General features: G+C 34.7%; 2 protein-coding genes across 3 annotated transcripts; both read left to right on the top strand.

Annotated features, from left to right (window-relative positions):
* The first annotated feature begins 1,715 nt into the window (after nt 1-1,715).
* Nucleotides 1,716-9,549, top strand: LOC11405934 (DEAD-box ATP-dependent RNA helicase 16). Its single transcript, XM_003591081.4, has 14 exons — nt 1,716-2,209; nt 2,364-2,453; nt 3,117-3,245; nt 3,878-3,978; nt 4,716-4,830; nt 5,164-5,295; nt 5,971-6,036; nt 6,517-6,696; nt 6,914-7,009; nt 7,177-7,314; nt 8,408-8,490; nt 8,597-8,634; nt 8,746-8,954; nt 9,148-9,549. The coding sequence occupies exons 1-14, from the start codon at nt 1,871-1,873 to the stop codon at nt 9,244-9,246; spliced, it is 1,815 nt and encodes a 604-aa protein (XP_003591129.1). The 5' UTR covers nt 1,716-1,870; the 3' UTR covers nt 9,247-9,549.
* A 1,237-nt stretch (nt 9,550-10,786) lies between these two features.
* LOC11405620 (lysine-specific demethylase JMJ25) lies at nt 10,787-19,200 on the top strand. 2 transcript variants are annotated; one of them, XR_003011573.2, is made up of 14 exons: nt 10,787-10,976; nt 11,145-11,689; nt 12,074-12,213; nt 12,314-12,413; nt 12,521-12,653; nt 12,784-12,838; nt 12,962-13,601; nt 13,729-14,058; nt 15,491-15,895; nt 16,011-16,083; nt 17,094-17,179; nt 17,824-17,864; nt 18,377-18,496; nt 18,648-18,722. XR_003011573.2 is itself a non-coding variant. In XM_013613590.3 (14 exons), exons 2-14 carry the CDS (start codon nt 11,150-11,152, stop codon nt 18,969-18,971), a joined length of 2,793 nt encoding a protein of 930 aa, XP_013469044.2. In that variant the 5' UTR covers nt 10,788-10,976; nt 11,145-11,149; the 3' UTR covers nt 18,972-19,200. The 2 variants fall into 2 exon arrangements, 1 of the variants encoding a protein (XP_013469044.2); XM_013613590.3 differs by lacking the exon at nt 17,824-17,864 and adding an exon at nt 18,872-19,200 and having other exon boundaries at nt 10,788-10,976; nt 18,648-18,718.
* The last annotated feature ends 6 nt before the right edge of the window (nt 19,201-19,206 follow it).

Genomic DNA, 19,206 nt, shown 5'->3' with positions numbered 1-19,206 from the left:
TTCAGATGCTAAAGCTTCAAAACAACCTTAAGTTGTTTTTCTTGTATGCTTTGCAATTTGTGTGGAGTTTGAATGTTTGAGAATCAAACAGAGGAGGAGGAAGAAGAAAGTTATCTTTGCACGAGATAACAAAGAGTATTGATGTGCACTAAGAAAACAAGAGCCTTAGAGATTGATCAATTTCAATTGCAAGAGCTTCAAACAAAATCAAGTCGTTTTCCTGTATGCTTTGCAATGGTGCAAGTTTTGCTAAGGCCTTGATATCTATTTATAGAGTCTTTGGGCTCATATAGTCGTTGTAAGGTGCCCAATGGTGTTATGCCCGTGTCCTAGGCCCCACAAGCTTTTACTTGAAAATCTGGGTGAACATTTTGACCATCAGAATGTTGTTGTGTTCCCATGATGAACATCAGAATGTTGCCGTGTTCTTCATCAGATTGTTGATGTTCATGATGTTCTTCATCTGGGTTCATCAATGATGAATGTTTGATGAGTTTCTGGGTTTATCCAATACGTGACATGAGATTTGTTGGGCTTTATCCACCAAAAAGTAACTTCTCCATATGCATCATCAAAAGTTGATGGATAACGTTACCAAATCTGTCTTGGACTTGGTGCAGGAGAGAGATAGTGGATCTGCAATCTTCAGGCCTATGCTTCTAGGAGATTTGCTTGATTTTGTTCAGAGTACACGTTATCTCTGATGCAATATCTCCTTTTGCTACCTTTTTCTTCTTTCTACCAACTACACTGTTCATAGCTGGAAGCATGTGCAGAAGTGAACATTCTGACCATCAGAATGTTTCATTTGCTCTTACTTTAGGATGATTTGTAAGACTACTTTTGATGTAATCAATTATAATAGCAGAGACATAACTGAAGTGCAATAAAGTAACATATATGATAATATCCTCTATGGAATATTCCTAGAACTTTAAGTGTTCATAGTCTTGAATGAACCTTGAAGACCTTTTTGACACTTTTGCTTGTCCAAGCCATTACATCCATGCAATTGTACTTTCCTGGACATATATTTATGTCACGTTGTAGTTTGCATGTTCTTCATGTTCTTGATGATTTTAGGTTTGCTTAAGAACAACCTTCTGAATTATCATCAGAACGTTCTGATCAACTTTCTGAATTTCAAAATTAGTTCATGGATTCAATGTCCTTTGTTTTAATGTATCTTGGTATTATTCAAACCTTGTTCATGTCTTAGTAAAACACTCAAGAGCACAAGTTAAATACCAAGGAATTAATCAAAGTCCATTTAATCCTTAATCATTAAAGTTTATTATCTTTAAAATTAATCATGGATTTTGCCTCAACAATTATCTGCTTTAGAAGTAAGTCAAATGTGTTTTTTTTCTTTTCAAAGCCTTAGCATAAAACAAGATTTAAACATGTTAATAAGCCTTATCAGAGTTTAGAAATGTGAACACAAGTTTAAAATAAAATATTTGACAAGTAATATGGCAGACTCAAACTATTTTTCCAACTAGATATGATCTATTTAAGTAAAGACCAACTTGACTTTGTCTATTCTATGCTTGAAACAAAGTGGTTTTTGTAAAACGCTGCGGGCAAAATGTGGTTATTTTTAAAGGGAAATGCTAACAAGTTTAAAATAGATATTTTAAACTTGTAGGGGGGTAAAGGTCTAATTGTTGGGGTATGAAGGATACAATTTTGGATTTGTTTTTTAGGCCCAAACCCAAATTATGGCACAAATCAAACGAAGGAGGCAGCACTGACCTAAAGTTAACACAGCTTCGTCTTCTTCTTCCTTCTCGGCGAGACCGCATTTACATTTCGCCGGTGAACATTCAATTTCCGAACGACTTATCCCTTCTATTAGCTGCAACCAGTAATGGCCGCCGGAGCAACCAAAAACTCGAATGAAACCACACGTGAGCACACAGAACAAGAAATAGACGAGGACCGAAGCTTCGAAGAGCTAGGGTTAGACGCACGTCTCGTTCGCGCTTTACTGAAGAAACGAATTGAGAAACCTACTCCAATTCAACACGTTGCTATTCCGTTGATTCTCGAAGGTAAAGACGTCGTTGCTCGCGCAAAAACTGGTTCTGGAAAAACACTTGCTTATCTTCTTCCATTGCTTCAGAAACTGTTTACTGCTAATGTTGATAGGAAGAAACTAGCTCCTAATGTTTTCGTTCTCGCACCTAGTCGTGAACTATGCCAACAGGTGCATTCCTTTGTTTCAATTTCTATTATAATTGTCAGTGCTTTTTTGTTTACAGTGTTTCAATTTTCATGCTTTTTTAATTGATTTAGTTCATTTCAGTTGTATATAAATCTAGCTATTTCTTGATTTTATATTTTGATATTTGATTTTTCAGATATATGTGGAAGTGAAGTCACTCCTTGAGCTATGCAAAGTTCCGCTCAAAGCTGTGCAGTTGAATAGCAATATGCTTGCTACTGACTTGGTTCGTTATGCTCTTTATGATTTTTGTTATTGTAAATGTTACTTACTAAGGGGTAGCTTTAGGCGCTGAGCTAGGAATTTAACGTCATGAGGGGCCATGATTAGCACCCCAATTTGGATTAGAAATGGTGAATATGAGACAATGTTGATCGAATTAGGCCCTAGATTAAAATGTCTTGGAAAAAAAAATAATTCTAAAAATGGCTAATTTGACTCACTTGTAAAAATTATAAAGACCAAATTGGTATTTTGCGTTTCTTAGCGATCAAGCCACACTCAGTATCTTTTATGATGGATCAGTTTGAGTATTTACTCCATCACTATTAAATAAAAAACACGAGAGAAAAAGATGAACTGCACATTTCAACTGTGTGCATCAGTGCGAAAGATTTTTTGAGCAAACTTACATGTAATTTATAAGTTTGTTACCTTGTTAAGTTACATGGCTGTGAGAACTTCCTTCACTTTTATCTTATCCCCCCCCCCCCCCACCCCCACCATGCGTAAATATTAGATTTAGAGCTGTATTTACTATAGAGCTGGAAGGGATACAAGTGTCTCCAGCTCTGAGTAGGTTCAAATATGAATGTCAATACTATGAATTCTATTTATTTTAGAATACGGTTTGATGATTGTTCTAATGGTCTAAAATTTGTGTTTGCAGCAAGCAGCATTGGTTGGGCCTCCCGATGTTTTAATCTCCACTCCTGCTTGCATAGCCAAGTGTTTGTCTAACTCAGTACTTCAGGCAGCATCCATTAATGGTTCTCTTGAAACTCTAGTTCTTGATGAGGTGAATCAGATAAAACCTAATGTTACTTCTTTTCGTTAATAGTTACACAACTTGATATCCAAATTATTGTTAATTTTAATTTTGGATTATCTATACTTTTGATTTCTCTAGTTTGAACTAAATACGATTTTGATAACTCAAGTTATTTTGAACCAACGACTTTTAGTTATCAAAACCGTGTTTAGTTCAATCACAATCCAGTTTTATTTTCTATCCAAAATGTTTGATAGTGTATTATGTATTTTATGTCAAAACAAGGGCAAAAGTTTTGAACTTTAAGAAATGTAATGAAGATTTGATAAAAAAAAATGATTCAGTTTTGTTTTTTATTGAGTGAAATTTGATATTTTGGATGTAAGAAGGTTTAAATTTTGTTTTGACTAGAAAAGCAGAATTTGAGGTTTTAAGTGGAAGGAAAATGATGGAGAGATTTAATCACTGACATAATTTTTTTTTAAGAGATAAACTTCACTCAAATTATTTGGGGTACCTGAATCTCAAATAGCTATAATAGAGGGAGACTAAAACTCTTTGATTTATTCATGCCAATTCAAGTAGACATTGAACAGTTGTTAATTGTTCCAATTGTCTATGTGCCATGACCTGATCGGTATCCAAAATAATCTTTTCAGGCAGATCTTCTATTATCATATGGGTATGAAAATGACATAAAAGCTTTAACACCTCACATACCCAGAAGTTGCCAGTGTCTTCTTATGTCTGCAACATCAAGGTGTGTCATTTGTCTTTCACCCTCTTATCATATATATATATATTATCTTTTTGCTCAGATGCTTTGTAATATAATGTGGACGTGGATGCTACATCCCTCATTCCTCAATTTTTTAAATTTTTATTTAGGCTTAATAACAGTTTTGATCCCCTAACAAAATAAAATACAAAACTGCCCCCTAAGTATTGCCCCTTTTGCAATTTTGGCCCCCAGGCCAATTTTGACCAAGTCAGAGCTGACGTGGACGCCACATGTGTATTTTTATTTTTATTTTTATAATTATTACAAATTAAAAAATATATTTTTTTAATTAAAAAAGTTACACACGTGGCGTCCACGTGTGCATTGACTTGGTCAAAATTGGCCTGGGGCCAAAACTGCAAAGGGGTAAATTCTTAAGCGGCAGTTTTGTATTTTATTTTGTTAGGGGGCCAAAATCGCAACTTCTTGAAACATAGGGGGCCAAAACTGCTATTAAGCTTTTTATTTAATAGTTTTAGCCCATCATTTCTTTATAGTTCATATTAAGAAATTAGAAACTGGCATAATGATCTTTTTGCACTTTTGAAGGTTGTATAATATACTTTCTATCGGAGAAGTGTTTATCTCTGTAAACTTGTACTGGCTTAGTGTATTGCTGTGTATGAATGACCGTTATGTGATATTATTTTAGGATTAGTCTTCTGTAGAATCATGTCCATTTGCAATTGTTTCTAACGAAATGTTTTCTTCTGCAGTGACGATGTTGACAAACTAAAAAAGTTGATGTTACACAACCCCGTTATCTTGACTCTGCCTGAAGTGGGAAACCGTAAGGATGAGGTCATCCCTAAAAATGTTCAGCAGTTCTGGGTAAGACATTCTATAAATTTTCTACATGTCTTCTTGATATTGTAATGTTAATTGCGGTGAAGTTAAATCTTTATATATTGTATCATATCTTTCTTTGGAGACGGGAGACCGCCTTCTTTTTTCTATATTTGGGATCTGTCTTGTATCAGACCAAGAGGTTAAGAACCATAGTTTTTGGCAAGGAAAGGTTTAATTAAGTAGGAAAAGAGCTTTACAATTATATTATTATTTTCCAATATACTTCTTTCATTTACATATTTTTTCTTCTGGTTCAACATTTTTTCCTGTGTAGCTGATACACTTTTAACCATTTTCTTTGAATATTTTTATCAGATCTATTGTCCTGCCAATGATAAGTTGCTCTACATCCTTGCTATGTTGAAGTTGGAGTTAGTCCAAAAGAAAGTTCTGATATTCACTAATAACATAGATACGAGTTTCAGATTGAAACTATTTTTGGAGAAGGTATGTGCCAGACATTTATCATTGATAAGTTTTCACCTAACAGGTTTATGCACCCGGCATAGTTGGCCAATGGCATTATATTAAAGATTATATTTCTAAGTGGTCAAGAATTTGAACTTGGTCATGCCCATTCTTTGTAATAAAAGTTAAATTTTATCACATGGTAGAGTGGACCTATGACTTTGTTCATGATTAAAGCTCAAATAGTTCTTATGTGAGAGGGCTTTCTAAGATGTAAAACCATTCAAGAACCTATATTTAACAGCTTGAGATTTTGGTATAGATGATTATTGACAGCATTTGCATCTTTTTGTATTCATCAATTAAATTTAATCCATCCAATCTTACATGTTATATCATACTACATGTCATATACTGATATTGGCACATTTTTTTAACAATTCACATTGATATTTAGACTGCATCAGTTTAATGGATAATAATCAATAAGCATATTTTCTGTAATCTGAATTTTTTGTTGCCTTAAATATGTCTGCTCAAAATGATTTGGAGTTTTGCTCAACTCAGGAAAATCTTGTTTATTAGTTACAATTATTTCCTCAACCACACTCCTTCCACCAGTCTGAACATTTATAGTTTTGCATCTGAGGTTATTTTGTTTTCATCACTTCTTCCTCTCTCATTTTTTAATCTTTGCCCTCTCTATCCTTCTAGTTTGGGATCAAGTCGGCTGTTTTAAATGCTGAATTGCCTCAGAATTCCCGTCTCCATATTCTTGAGGTATGTAATTTTATCCACTTCCGTCTTTTGGTATTATAGCTGCTAAGGTTTTTCGACTTAACCCAGTTCTATGACATGTTCCTACTAGTGAAACATATTCTATTTTATGGTGATTTTGGTTTGGAGAAACATATTCTATTTTCTTTTTTATTTTTACTTGTAATTACCAAAATGTCATCTTGTTTTCTATTTTGCCAAGTTTTTATAGAATACTTTTTTGTTTTCATCAAAACCTCCGAGCATAATTAATTGAAAATTAGATGGCATTTTGCAAATTAAAATTGAAAAACATTAGATGTTTGAACAATATAAATCCTCGTGTTCTTAAACGTGGATTTATTATTATTATTATTATTATTATTACTATTACTATTATTATTATTATTATTATTATTATTATTATTCATTCATTCATTGATTTATTTATAGATATACGCTTGACATTTTATTACATGATTTTGATGAGCTTATTTTCATCAGGAATTCAATGCCGGCCTATTTGATTATCTAATTGCGACAGATATCAGCCAGTCAACGGAGAAGGATGAAGCACCTAAGGAAAATATTGTTGGATCAAAAAAGTCTAGAAAATATACAAAGCTAAAATTAGATTCTGAATTCGGAGTAGTAAGGGGAATTGACTTCAAAAATGTATACACGGTATGCATGCCAACTCTTATATCTCTTTCTGACATGTTTTTGTCTGGTGTGTATGTTTGAAATTATTATTGATCTACATGTGTAATTATAATAAGAGTTGTATACCATGGTAGATTTCATCTTCTGATTCATATCTCCGTTTCATTGGGAGATTGCCATGGAGATTGCCATGTTCACTGAAATCATTTACTTACTGCTTTCTCTTGCTGATGAACAGGTTATAAACTTTGAAATGCCCCGCAGTGTGACAGGATACGTACATCGAATTGGACGCACGGGAAGAGCATACAGTTCTGGTACTTCTATCTCCTTGGTAAGTTTGTAAGACAAACAAAACTCCTCTTTTCCACCAAGTAAATTTTGCAAAGTATTGCGACTCTTTGATTTTTTGCTCTCTAATCCGTGTTGTTCTTTTGGTATATACTATTGACATCCAAGCTACATAACCCTGACATTTAGATTTTCCTTGTTTCCTTGTAGGTTTCTACAGATGAGATGGATACCTTTGAAGAAGTAAGATCTTTTGTTGGGGACAATGAAAACAACGGCTCAAACTCAATTGCAGAGTTTCCCTTACTCACCAAGAGTGCAGTTGAATCTCTACGGTATAGGGCTGAGGTGAGTTATCGTTTCCCCATACTCTCAACAAAAATATCATCGATGCATCAACCAATGAGAGCTTTGAATATTTTTTTTGTGAAACAAAAGAAAACTGATTATGAATCTTTAGTTTAAAAATGAAATTATCTCATCTTGTATTATGTTTCAATACTTTTAGGCCTCATACGGTTTCCATGATAGGATACAGATAAGAATAGGAACGGGTATGGGCTTAATATGGATCTTTTCCTATTCCTATCTAACGCACACACAGTATTATGTCATTGTTCCCTATTTTGTGTTTGAGGTGGACTAGACAAGGATACCCTATTCCTATCTGATGCACACACAGTATTCTGTCACCGTTGTCCTATTTTGTTTTTGAGGTGGGTACTAGACAATGATGATACTGTATGATAAAAAAAATGGAGGGTGTCAAGTGGTGATGACAAGTGATTTTGGCGATGGTGTTGGGCGACGAATAGCGAGCGGTGTTTTGCACCAGTGGACGAAGCTGGGAAGCAAAAACAAGCTTTGGAATAGCATAGGTCGTGGTGGATAATGCCAGGTGGCGATCGGGAGTACCTTGTGGCAGCTTCAGCTCAAGGTGTTAGAATTGGCGGAGGGTGCTGGATGGAGGTGGTGGAAGGTATCCGGCAGCGTGTGTTGTCATGGAGGAGAAGGGAGAGGGAGTCACATACAACGGTGGAAAGGGAAAATAATATACTATCCCATTCATCTTAAATCCAGCTCCTTAGGGTATATGTTAGTATTAGGGCAAGCCTACTCGGTAAGGTTATCCTATCGTGTCACATTGACTTAACAAACATTGGATTATAATAGGGTATTAAAATAACCAATTGATCTATCTTCTCTGATTCTAGCTACCAAACACAGTCTTCCCCTTTGTGTTCAGTCAAACAATAAACATTATTTTTATGATTGAATACCATGTCGTTTCTGTCTCTGTTAGACTTGCGAATATTTAGATTTACTAGCATCTTCCACGTCTTTGCAGTTATTTTTTTAATTTCAAATGAAAATATATAGATGATATTTTGGCACTCTAGCTGCTTTGTAAACTGTATTGATGATTGGCATTGTTTTGCAGGATGTTGCAAAGAGTGTAACTAAAATTGCTGTCCGAGAATCACGAGCCCAGGATTTGAGGAATGAAATTTTGAACTCTGCAAAGTAAGTCCCTGGTATTGAATGCGTTATGCTCGAGATTTGTAACTCTGATCTTAACTTTTTTTGATCTTCTAATCCATTCCTGCTCACCTTTGTTTTTCCATTTTAGGCTGACGGCTCACTTTCAAACTAATCCAAGAGACTTAGGTAATGTTATTGGTTCATTTTATTGTTACTGTATGTATTGTTAGCATTTATTTTTGCCTTTTTCATGTTTGAAGAAGTTAAACTTCAACCTTTGAAATTTTATTTGAGCAGATCTATTGAAACATGACAAAGTTTTGAGCAAAACTGCTCCTCCTCCACACCTTCGCGATGTCCCAGATTACCTAATAGACAAAACAACAAAAGAAGCAAGGGCAATGGTTAAGCTTACAAGAGATGCAATGGGAAATAATAATCACCGACGGGGATCCAAGAGAAAATCAAGGAAAGGCGGTGACCCTCTGATGGCCATCTCTGCCGGGGTATGATCCTCTATAAAACTTTGTGGACAGCTGGACCTTTGTACAGATGAAAATAACCTTTGAATAGAGCTATTATATTTTATGTGCATGTGTAAAAAATGGTATCTAAAATTACTCAATGAGAGTGTCTTGTACTTTCTTTGTATTTTGTTTTGTATTCTGTATATAACTGATGGATTACAATTTTCTTCAGGTATCAAAAAAACCGCACAAAGGTTTTAAAAAGGACGGTGCAAGCAATGGCAAAAGCAATGGTGATAGACAAAAACACAAAAAGACAAAGGCAATTTGATAGGGTTGCTCTTTTCGTACAGAGCCTTATAACTTGGAAGAGGCTCCACAATTTTGTTGTAATGTTATTTCCAAATATTGTAGATCAAAATAGTGAAGTCCCTTCATATTGCCAGATGACCTCTATAATTATAAATTCGATTAAGATTATTTATTTTGAGTGCTCCCCGAGATGCTTATCTTAATTCAAGTTAGTAGAGTTTGTGTTAAGTGGATAAGTTGGAAGCTAAATGACATTGAGAAAATTAATGTAAATTTTTAAGGCCAATGCTAACAAGCATCTATTTGGAACTTTTGAAGGGAACGGTAGGTTTTGGGAGAAAAAGAAAGGAGAAAAGCGAAATGGAAGAAAGTATAGACTACAACTCAAATGGAAGACTTTTTTTTATTTTTTTATTTTTTTATTTTTATGAACTGGTAGAAAAGAGTTTTAGGGTGCTTTGATAAATTCTTCAAATATTTTCCACGTTATAATAGTCTCTTTTCTTTTTTAAGGAGATTAATAGTCTCCTCCACTTCTTCCTTCATGATTCAAACTATAAACCTTTAGACTAGTAGTTCTACACTTCAAATAAGTGAAAGATATCTTTTTTATCATTTCCTCTCCTAATTCTTTATCTCTCTTGATCTCACTGTCTATTTTCATTAAAAAAGAAAAATATAAACGGAGAACTTTGATCCCTAAAAATATCTCTCTCTCTCTCTCTCTCTCTATATATATATATATATATATATATATATATATATATACCAATATCAATTTAAAAAATATTGATGGATCATACACATATTCATAAGTATTAGTAAAAGGAAGAATTTTTTTTGATGAATCAAAACTATATATCTGACTCAAATTGTTAATGAGTTTCAATCAAGAGAAAACTCCCATATTACTAAAGAGTTTTTTATCTAAAATTTGGAGTTAAGACGGCAAAATTGATAAATGAGGCACATGATCATATGAAGATTTTTTTTCAACTTGGTAAGAGATCTAGGCACGAATCCAACCCTAAAAATACAATCTTCAGATATGAGATTTATTATTATGGTATTTTTTTACTACATTAATTGTTATAGTAAGAATACTTATAAATCAAAGCTCTCAAAATATTTACATTTCTAGTGATTTCATCAATGATAAATCTTAATAAAGTTATAGAGATTTTATAGGTTTATAATAACTCGAACTAACTTAACTAACGAATTTCTCCACTGTCACATTTAGAGGATAATTTTCAATGTTTACTTATTTTTTTCTTTGACAAATTTCAATACGTTTACTTGTTGTGTTTAAAGCTCAATGCAACCTTGATTATTTATCAGAGTGAAATTAATGAAATATGATAAAAAAAATTAAATATATTATAGGAAAAAAATAAATAATGATATAAAAAATAACAAAGTTAGTTGATTATTTTAGTATGTGACAAAAGTGAAAAAAACTATTTTTTCCTGAAAAAAACTGTTTTTTTGTCAAAGAAAAAAGTCAAAAAAAAAGTAAAAAATATTAGTGTTATTTTTGCCTATGATCCCAAATAATACTGCAGACGCAAGAATGGTGATCCCTTCTCTTTTTCTGCCTGCACTTACAGACAGACACAGTAAGCTACTACTTTCTTATCACACCCAAACACCCATCTACTTTCTGCATTCCATCACTAAAACGACGTCGCTTCTTCAACATAACAAAAATTCCCAAAATGTTCACACCGTAACAACTTTCAATAACAGGTTCGTTCCTTTTCCTTCAAACTCACCACAACCACAATCCCAATCCCAATCCCAATTCTCTCTCTACTTCGCGTTAGGGTTTCTCTCTCTCTCTCTCTCTCTCTCTATCTAGGGTTTAGTTCAATTCACTTAATTTCTCAATTCAATTGTGACTTTCTTCTTGTTCAGAGAGAATGGATCAAGCAAGATCGAACAACAACAACAACATCGATGAGAATGTAGGAATTCCAGACGATTTACGTTGCAAGAGATCAGACGGGAAGCAATGGAGATGCACAGCCATGTCGATGCCAGATAAAACCGTTTGCGAGAAGCATTACATTCAAGCGAAGAAAAGAGCAGCCAATTCCGCCATGAGAGCTAATCTCAAGAAATCTAAGCCTGATTCTGATGTTAATTTGGAGAGTAAGAGTGATGATTTTGATGCTCCGCTTTCGACTGCGATTAATAATAATCATCGTTCTTCCACTTCCTCTGGAAAGAAGTTGTTTGATAAGGTTTCTAAGAATCAGTTTCGGTATACTCCTGAGGGCGTTCTTGGTTCTTCTTCTGGTAATAATGTTTCCAAGCCTGGTGATGGTGGTGATGTTTCGCCTGATGAGGATGCTGTTCTGTTTGAAGAAAATTGGGTCTCGAATGATTCACAGCATGCTTCTGGTGACGATTCTGCTGGGAAAATGACAGGCAGGAGCATGGATGTTGATGTCAACACTGTAAGTTTTGTATGGTTAGGCTAGCTACTACCTCCGTCGCTAAATATAGGACTCTATTGGCCAAATCACTGGAATTAACAAAGTTGATACTAGTATTAAATTTGTTAGTTATTAAGTAGTATTGTTCTTAAAGGTTTATCCTTCAAGAGAGAGAGAGAGTTGGTTTATGTTTTAACAATAGTATTTATTGTTGATTGTCCAAAAAAGATGTAAAATAATTAGGGGTATGTTTGTAAAGAAATAATTAATGCACTTGAAAATTTAGAGGGGGTTTTATAAAAAGGGATAAAGAATTTTCTCAAGAGGGTCTTATATTTAGGAACTGAGGTAGTGTTTTGTTAGGTTGATGAACTGAAAGGTTGCTTTTTGAAAATTGCTTTGTAGGAATTTTCTAATGGAACATCGGATTCTTCTCAAGAAACTGGCGGGCAGACTTGCCATCAGTGTAGGAAGAATGTTAAAGATGTTACTTGGTGCCTTAAGTGTGATAGGAGAGGATACTGTGATAGCTGCATATCAACATGGTGAGCACGCAATTTTAGTGAAGATACCTTCTTTCGGTTGATTTTTTCACCACTCCTTACTTCCCGATGGTGACTGCATGTTATGGTGTGCTTTTTACAGGTATTCCGACATTCCATTGGATGAAATTCAGAAGATATGTCCTGCATGTCGTGGTATATGCAATTGTAAAATTTGCTTACGGAGTGATAATTCAATAAAGGTACTTTGAGAGTTACTAGCATACCATTTGATTATGCACACGTTCAAAGTTTTGCATATGCAATTCCTTTTCTGGTCAATAAAATTTATGGTTTTGCTGATATTAAGGTTCGGATACGTGAGATACCTGTACTGGATAAGTTACAGTATTTGCACGTGTTGCTCTCTTCAGTGCTTCCCGTGGTAAAGCAGATCCACCGAGAACAATGTTTTGAAGTTGAACTTGAAAAGAAGTTGCGTGGTAAGATGTATTTTAAAGTTTATTTGGGTTTGCTTGCAGCCTTGAACTGCCGTTGGTATTTGACTGTACTTTACTTTTTTCTTGAGTGTACTAGTATTTGACGACGTGGAAATAATGGTTTCTTTCACAGGTGCTGAAATAGATCTTCCAAGGACAAAGTTGAATGCAGACGAGCAGATGTGCTGGTACATCTATGACACTTATATTGAAATTGATGGTTTTTATGGGTGCAGAAGCATCATGAGAAGATGTTCCCTATTTGTTTGTAGTATATGGCTAATTATTTATGTTGTTTTGTTTTCTTGCAGCAATTTATGTAGGATACCTATCACTGATTATCATCGACGCTGCCCAAGTTGTTCATATGATTTGTGCCTTATTTGTTGTCGAGATCTTCGGGAAGCTACTTTACATCAGAGTGAAGAACCTCAAACTGAGCATGCAAAAACTACTGATCGAAACATATTAAGCAAGTTTCCTCACTGGAGATCCAATGACAATGGAAGTATTCCATGCCCCCCTAAGGAGTATGGTGGTTGTGGTTATTCATCATTAAATTTAAGTCGGATTTTCAAGATGAATTGGGTCGCAAAATTGGTAAAAAATGTAGAGGAAATGGTTAGTGGATGCAGAACGAGTGATGCTGATGGTCCGCCAGAAACCGGATTGAATGCTCTCAGACTTTGCCAATATTCTCAAAGAGAGGCTAGCAATGATAATTATCTTTATTGTCCAACATCTGAAGAACTCAAAACTGATGGGATTGGCATGTTTAGAACACACTGGAAAACTGGTGAGCCCATCATCGTTAAGCAAGTATTTGATAGGTCATCAATTTCAAGCTGGGACCCATTGGTCATATGGAGAGGGATTCTTGAGACAACAGATGAGAATATGAAAGATGATAACAGAATGGTTAAGGCCATAGATTGCTTAGATGGGTCCGAGGTACACATCTGTAGATCTCTTTTTGGCAGTTGAAATTGTATTGATTTTCTATTGCCTCTGTCTTTACTAGTTGATTATTTTTTAAATTACTCTACTTTATAGCTGATTATTTTCTTTCTATTGATAGATTGATATCGAGCTTAATCAGTTCATGAAAGGATATTCTGAGGGGCGTATTCTTGAAAATGGTTGGCCACAAATATTGAAGCTGAAGGATTGGCCTACACCTCGTGCATCTGAAGAATTTCTTTTGTACCAAAGACCTGAATTTATCAGCAAACTGCCTTTACTTCAGTATATACACTCCAAGTGGGGCCTTCTTAATGTTGCAGCTAAATTGCCTCATTACTCCTTGCAGAATGATGTAGGACCCAAGATATATATATCTTATGGGATTAGTGACGAACTTGGCAGAGGTGATTCTGTGACAAAACTCCACTTCAATATGCGTGACATGGTATATTTCTCCATCCTCATTAACCCAAGATATGCACTTTTGAGTTTGAGTGGATACATATTATTTTACAAACTGCAACTTCATTATAGTTTTGGTTTAAATTTCAAGTGTATTAATTTGATAATTGACTGTTAATTTATGCTTAGTTATGTATTTATTCTCTAAATTTTCTGATAAATGCATGCAAGCTGTTTATTATATTCATAGGCTTAATCGCACTTTTGGCCCCCACAAATTTTAAAGTGTATGACGCCCTTAGTTTCAATTGTGTGATTTTAATCCCCCACTTTTACCCCCTTTTGCATTTAGTAGACCCTCATGTGTATTTTGACCCAAAAAATGCTGACATGGCCAATTTTTATAGGTGGTTAGATTGTTCTTGGATGTACTGAAATTTAAAAAATTGATTAACAAGTAAATTTTAGTAAATTACAAAGAAAACCTCAAAAGTGAGGAGGGTATGTGACTGTCCCCAAACCGAGAACTAAGCAATAGCTGAACCCATATATACCTTCATGCTCGTCCATAATGGTGTTGTTTAATTGCGTAACTCACATCACTGTGTTTACGAATCTTCTTCCTCTTCTTCTCTATAAACCATATATTATTCAACAATCCTCGTTCATTTCTACTTTCGATTTCTTCTTTTCATGTAAAAATCTCTCGTTTTCTATTTGTTTATAATCTATATTTATATTTATATCTATCAAATCTAGTTATTTTTTAGTTCCAATTCTGATCCGAAATTATAATCCCGTAAGTCCCTTTTTTTGTTTGTGTTGTGAGGGAATTTGCACATTGCAAGAATGTGGAGCAATTGAAGAGAATAATACCTCATGAGAGTGAGGAAGGGCTGAGTCTTGAGATGAAGAGAACTCTCTTAGTAAGAAAGAGAGCATATGAGAGTGAAGTGATGAAGAAAAGGAGATTCTATCACGTACCCTCATTTTTTTATTTACTAATATTCATTTTTAGTCAAGTTCTTAAATTTCAATTTGTCCAATAACAATTCGGCACCTGTAAAGAATGACCATGTCAGCATTTTTCAGGTCAAAATACACATTAGGGACTACTAAATACAAAAGGGGGGGGGGGGGGGGGGGGGGTTGTGTGGGCTCAAAATTGCATAATTAACTTAGGGGGCCACAAGTGCAATTAAGCCTTTATTATATTTGTAATTATACATCCGCAGCTTTCGATTGTTAACACTGTGCCGTTTAAATTCAAATGCCCAAACATGTGAACTGTTTACCCAAACACTGTAAAGTACTACTACATTTTTGTCTATCTGTCTCCTTTTCCTGCTACATTTTCTAGAGTGAAATGTTAGAATTTTGATTTATTTGAAGAAAGAAAAGGAAAGTAGTTTGCTATATGAGTGAAGTAACAACCGTACTGTTTTTTTTACACTAAATTTACTGTTTTCCAACAGGTGTACCTTTTGGTTCATTCAAGTGAAGTAAAGCTGAAGGACTGGCAGCGGACAAACGTTGAAATGATGCAGAAAACTTCTAAGGAATCTGAGGAGAAAGAATCTCATGGGGATCCAGATATATGTTCAAGAGCGAGTTCACCCGATTCATCCTTTTATACAAAAATTAATGGACTGGATTTAGAATCAGACCAGAAAGATTCGACTATGGATCAAGGGGTTGAAGTTTATTCTAGTGCTGAAGGGAATTTGGTCAATTCTGAAATTCCATTAAGAGAAAATGGAGACGTCTCTGAGATAACACATCCTGGAGTTCTTTGGGATGTCTTTCGTCGGCAGGATGTTCCAAAGGTGACTGAATATTTGAAAATGCATTGGAAGGAGTTTGGGAATTCAGATGATATAGTAAGTAAATTTTAAGTCTTACAAAACAATTGAAATGACATTTCATGCCATTTTTTTGGTTATATTACTTGTTTTGATATTTTGTTGCTGATGGTAATTTTACCCTGGATTCAAGGTTACATGGCCTCTTTATGGTGGAGCTATTTTTCTTGACCGGCACCATAAAAGAAAGTTGAAGGAAGAATTTGGTAAGATCTTAATTTTGTTGTTATGAATTGTTAAGCGGTAGATATAGTAGTAGTTGGTTAGGCTGGAGCAGGTGAAACTGTATAGTGTCCCTCCCATTTGGACTTCATCACTCCCACAAAGTTGACAATTTCTACAGTTTATTTTAATGGTGGGCAACAACAATGGTGGAAGCTGAACAAAATAATTCTTCTTATTTGGACTATAAGCTCCCACCATATAGGACCTATTGTGGAACCCTTGCCTTGCACTTGCCAGATGCTGATTTCACGACTCAAACCTGTGATCGTTTAGTCACATGGTGGCAATGGTAACTGCTGTGTCAAGGGTCCCCTCCCCTTCAACTCCCTTTGTTTGGGAGTTTAATTATTTATGAAGGGAAGTGAATACGAGGAGAACCATTCCTGACGTGCTATATTTGAAGTTTTGAGCCAAGAGGAAGGGAAGGGTGTAGTTAGTAACTTCCTCTTGTTTGATTATGTAAGGAAATTAGTGAAATTGTTACCAAGTTTTTTTGGAGGTAAGATAAATGAGATTTACCAATAAACACTTTATCTTCTCCCCCGTCCTCCGTTTCGGCGGTGATTGGGGCAGTGGGAACATTATCCCCTTCCTGTCTTCAAAAACCTTTCCAAATCTTTAGGTCACTCCCTTAGCTGTCATCTCCCATCAAAATGCTCAAAACTCTTTTCCCTTTTCATCCTTACTTTTCATTCATCACATGCTTTTCCTGTATTACTGGGTTGATGCATCCTGTGTCAGTATCTGTCTACAGTCTTCATTATGTTTTTCAATGTTTTGCCACAAATATAATGGGAAAATACATTTTCAGGCAAAAAGAACTTCTATGAGGTCTAATTGAGGTATCTGAGAGAAATTTGAACACATGCATTATTTATCAATAAAAGCTTAATACTATTGTGCCAAATTGTGGGTAGACTAAAATTTCGGAAAATAATTGATTTTATTTATCTTCTTCCTTTCTAATGTGATTATTGTCTTTCCTAAGTAGGAGTGGAGCCGTGGTCATTTGAACAGAATTTGGGGGAAGCTATATTTGTTCCTGCTGGTTGCCCTTTTCAAGCAAGAAATGTTCAGGTGAGTTCATTTTCCTTGTTAGTTCACTTTATACCCGTTACTTGAACTACATTCAAAGGATGAAATTTTCATCTGATTAAGTGTCTACCATTATTAATAATATTAGGGAAATGCTAACAAGTGCCCTTAGGGCTAAGGGCACTTGTTAAGAAGTCCAAAGAAGAAATTTTGTTTTGGAAATGGTGCATTCAATGCATTGAAATTTTATAAAGTAACTTTTTCTACTTAAAAATTTACCAATTATTTCCATTTTTGTATCCTTAACAAGTGCCCTAAGGGCACTTGTTAGCAAGACCCTTAATTTTATCTATATAGTTATTGCGAAATATTTAATCTAGTAACTGAGTTAAAGAGTGATATGTCAGTGCTGATAGTAGCATAACTCATGTAATTTAAATTATATAGGAAGTATCCTATATGAATGCCTAAGTTAGTTTGTAGTTTTCCCGTTCAGCCTATTTGAAATTGAAACCAATTAACAGTGTTAGTTGACTTTGTTTATTATGTTCTGTTGATGATCTATTAGTATATTGATACAAGTCCTTTGATAACTTTGGTAGTTGTTTTTCTGGGTGGAGTTTTCCTTCACAAACCCAAAGTTAATGTTACCCCATCTGTCTGTTGAAAGAACTTTACAATTGCAGGTTAAGAGCTTGGAGTTGCACCTACGTTCTTGTGTACTGAGGTCACAATTTAAGTATTTGGCTTGACTGGAGATGGAATATTTCTTAGATTAATAACACCGATCTTCATAAGATTTCCCCAAATTACATGCACCTACCCCTCTTGTCTTTTGATTTAGAAATTATACAAACCTGCCTTTGCCATTAGAGGGGAGTTAAACTAATGTGATATGGACAAAGCTTAAGGAGGCCAATATAATTTATAATATGAATTTTTTGTGTAGGGCCTGAACTCTTAAGTCTTAACTAAAGGGGTCAACTCTTTAGGAATTATAATAACTAAAATAACATTTACACTACTGTTCTTTTTGGACTAACATACTAATTTACTGCGGTTTTTAACCATATTTTGTATAGATTGGCCTGTATTCATTACAACTGCCCATACAATTATCACACTATTTAATTCGATAAATAAAACTTGAAATCCTTTTGTTTTATGAAAGCGTTGTGAACTCTCCTGTGTCCAATTTGTCGTAGTAATGTGATCATCTCTATATTTTGAAAATTTCAGTCCACTGTTCAGTTGGCCCTTGATTTCTTATCTCCTGAAAGCCTGGGAGAGGCTGTAAGATTGGCAGAGGAGGTTCGCCGTCTACCTAATGAACATGAAGCAAAACTTCAAGTTTTGGAGGTCAGCAAAGCAAATAGTTGCACATAATTGTTCTCTTTTTTCTCATTACCATTTGCGTGCGATTTTTCTCTCCTTTAAATAATGCCTATCATTTATATTGTATTGACACGTAGATCTCAAGTCCTTAACTTATTTTTGGACATTTATGCAGGTGGGGAAGATATCTCTTTATGCAGCAAGTTCAGCAATCAAAGAAGTTCAGAAACTTGTACTTGACCCAAAGTATGTAAATTTCATACTTTACTGGTTAATTGCATTATCTCTTTTTCTCTCCCACTACCCGCCCATTGCCTCTCTGTGTTCTGTCCCATTTTTTCATCTTAGAACATCTTGAAATAGAAAATAAATTCATTTGCTTGATTGTTGTTTTACCAGACTTGGTGGAGAGATTGGATATGGAGACCCTAATTTGACTGCAATGGTTTCTGAGAACTACGAGAAAATGTTTAAGCAGAGGCAGATAACTTGTGCTTGAACATCCACATTTAGCTTAGTCTCAAATCAGAAAAGTAGTCATGTACAGTAACTGTATTTGAGCAGTATTTTAAAAGTTAGTATGTTTCAGTGTAGTAGATCAAATACGTAGATAATTGTTGAATGTGTATAATAGTTACTGACATTAGACATAGAGAATCATGTAACGAGAGATTTCAGATCTGTAATTTATTTAAAAAAGTGCAATAGAAACATGTAATTTTGTAATATATATG

Source organism: Medicago truncatula, chromosome 1 (assembly GCF_003473485.1).
Source record: "Medicago truncatula cultivar Jemalong A17 chromosome 1, MtrunA17r5.0-ANR, whole genome shotgun sequence".
In the NCBI taxonomy this organism is placed as follows: domain Eukaryota; kingdom Viridiplantae; phylum Streptophyta; class Magnoliopsida; order Fabales; family Fabaceae; genus Medicago; species Medicago truncatula.
Note: the sequence above shows the minus strand (reverse complement) of the source record. Positions and strands in the feature narration are given on the sequence as shown.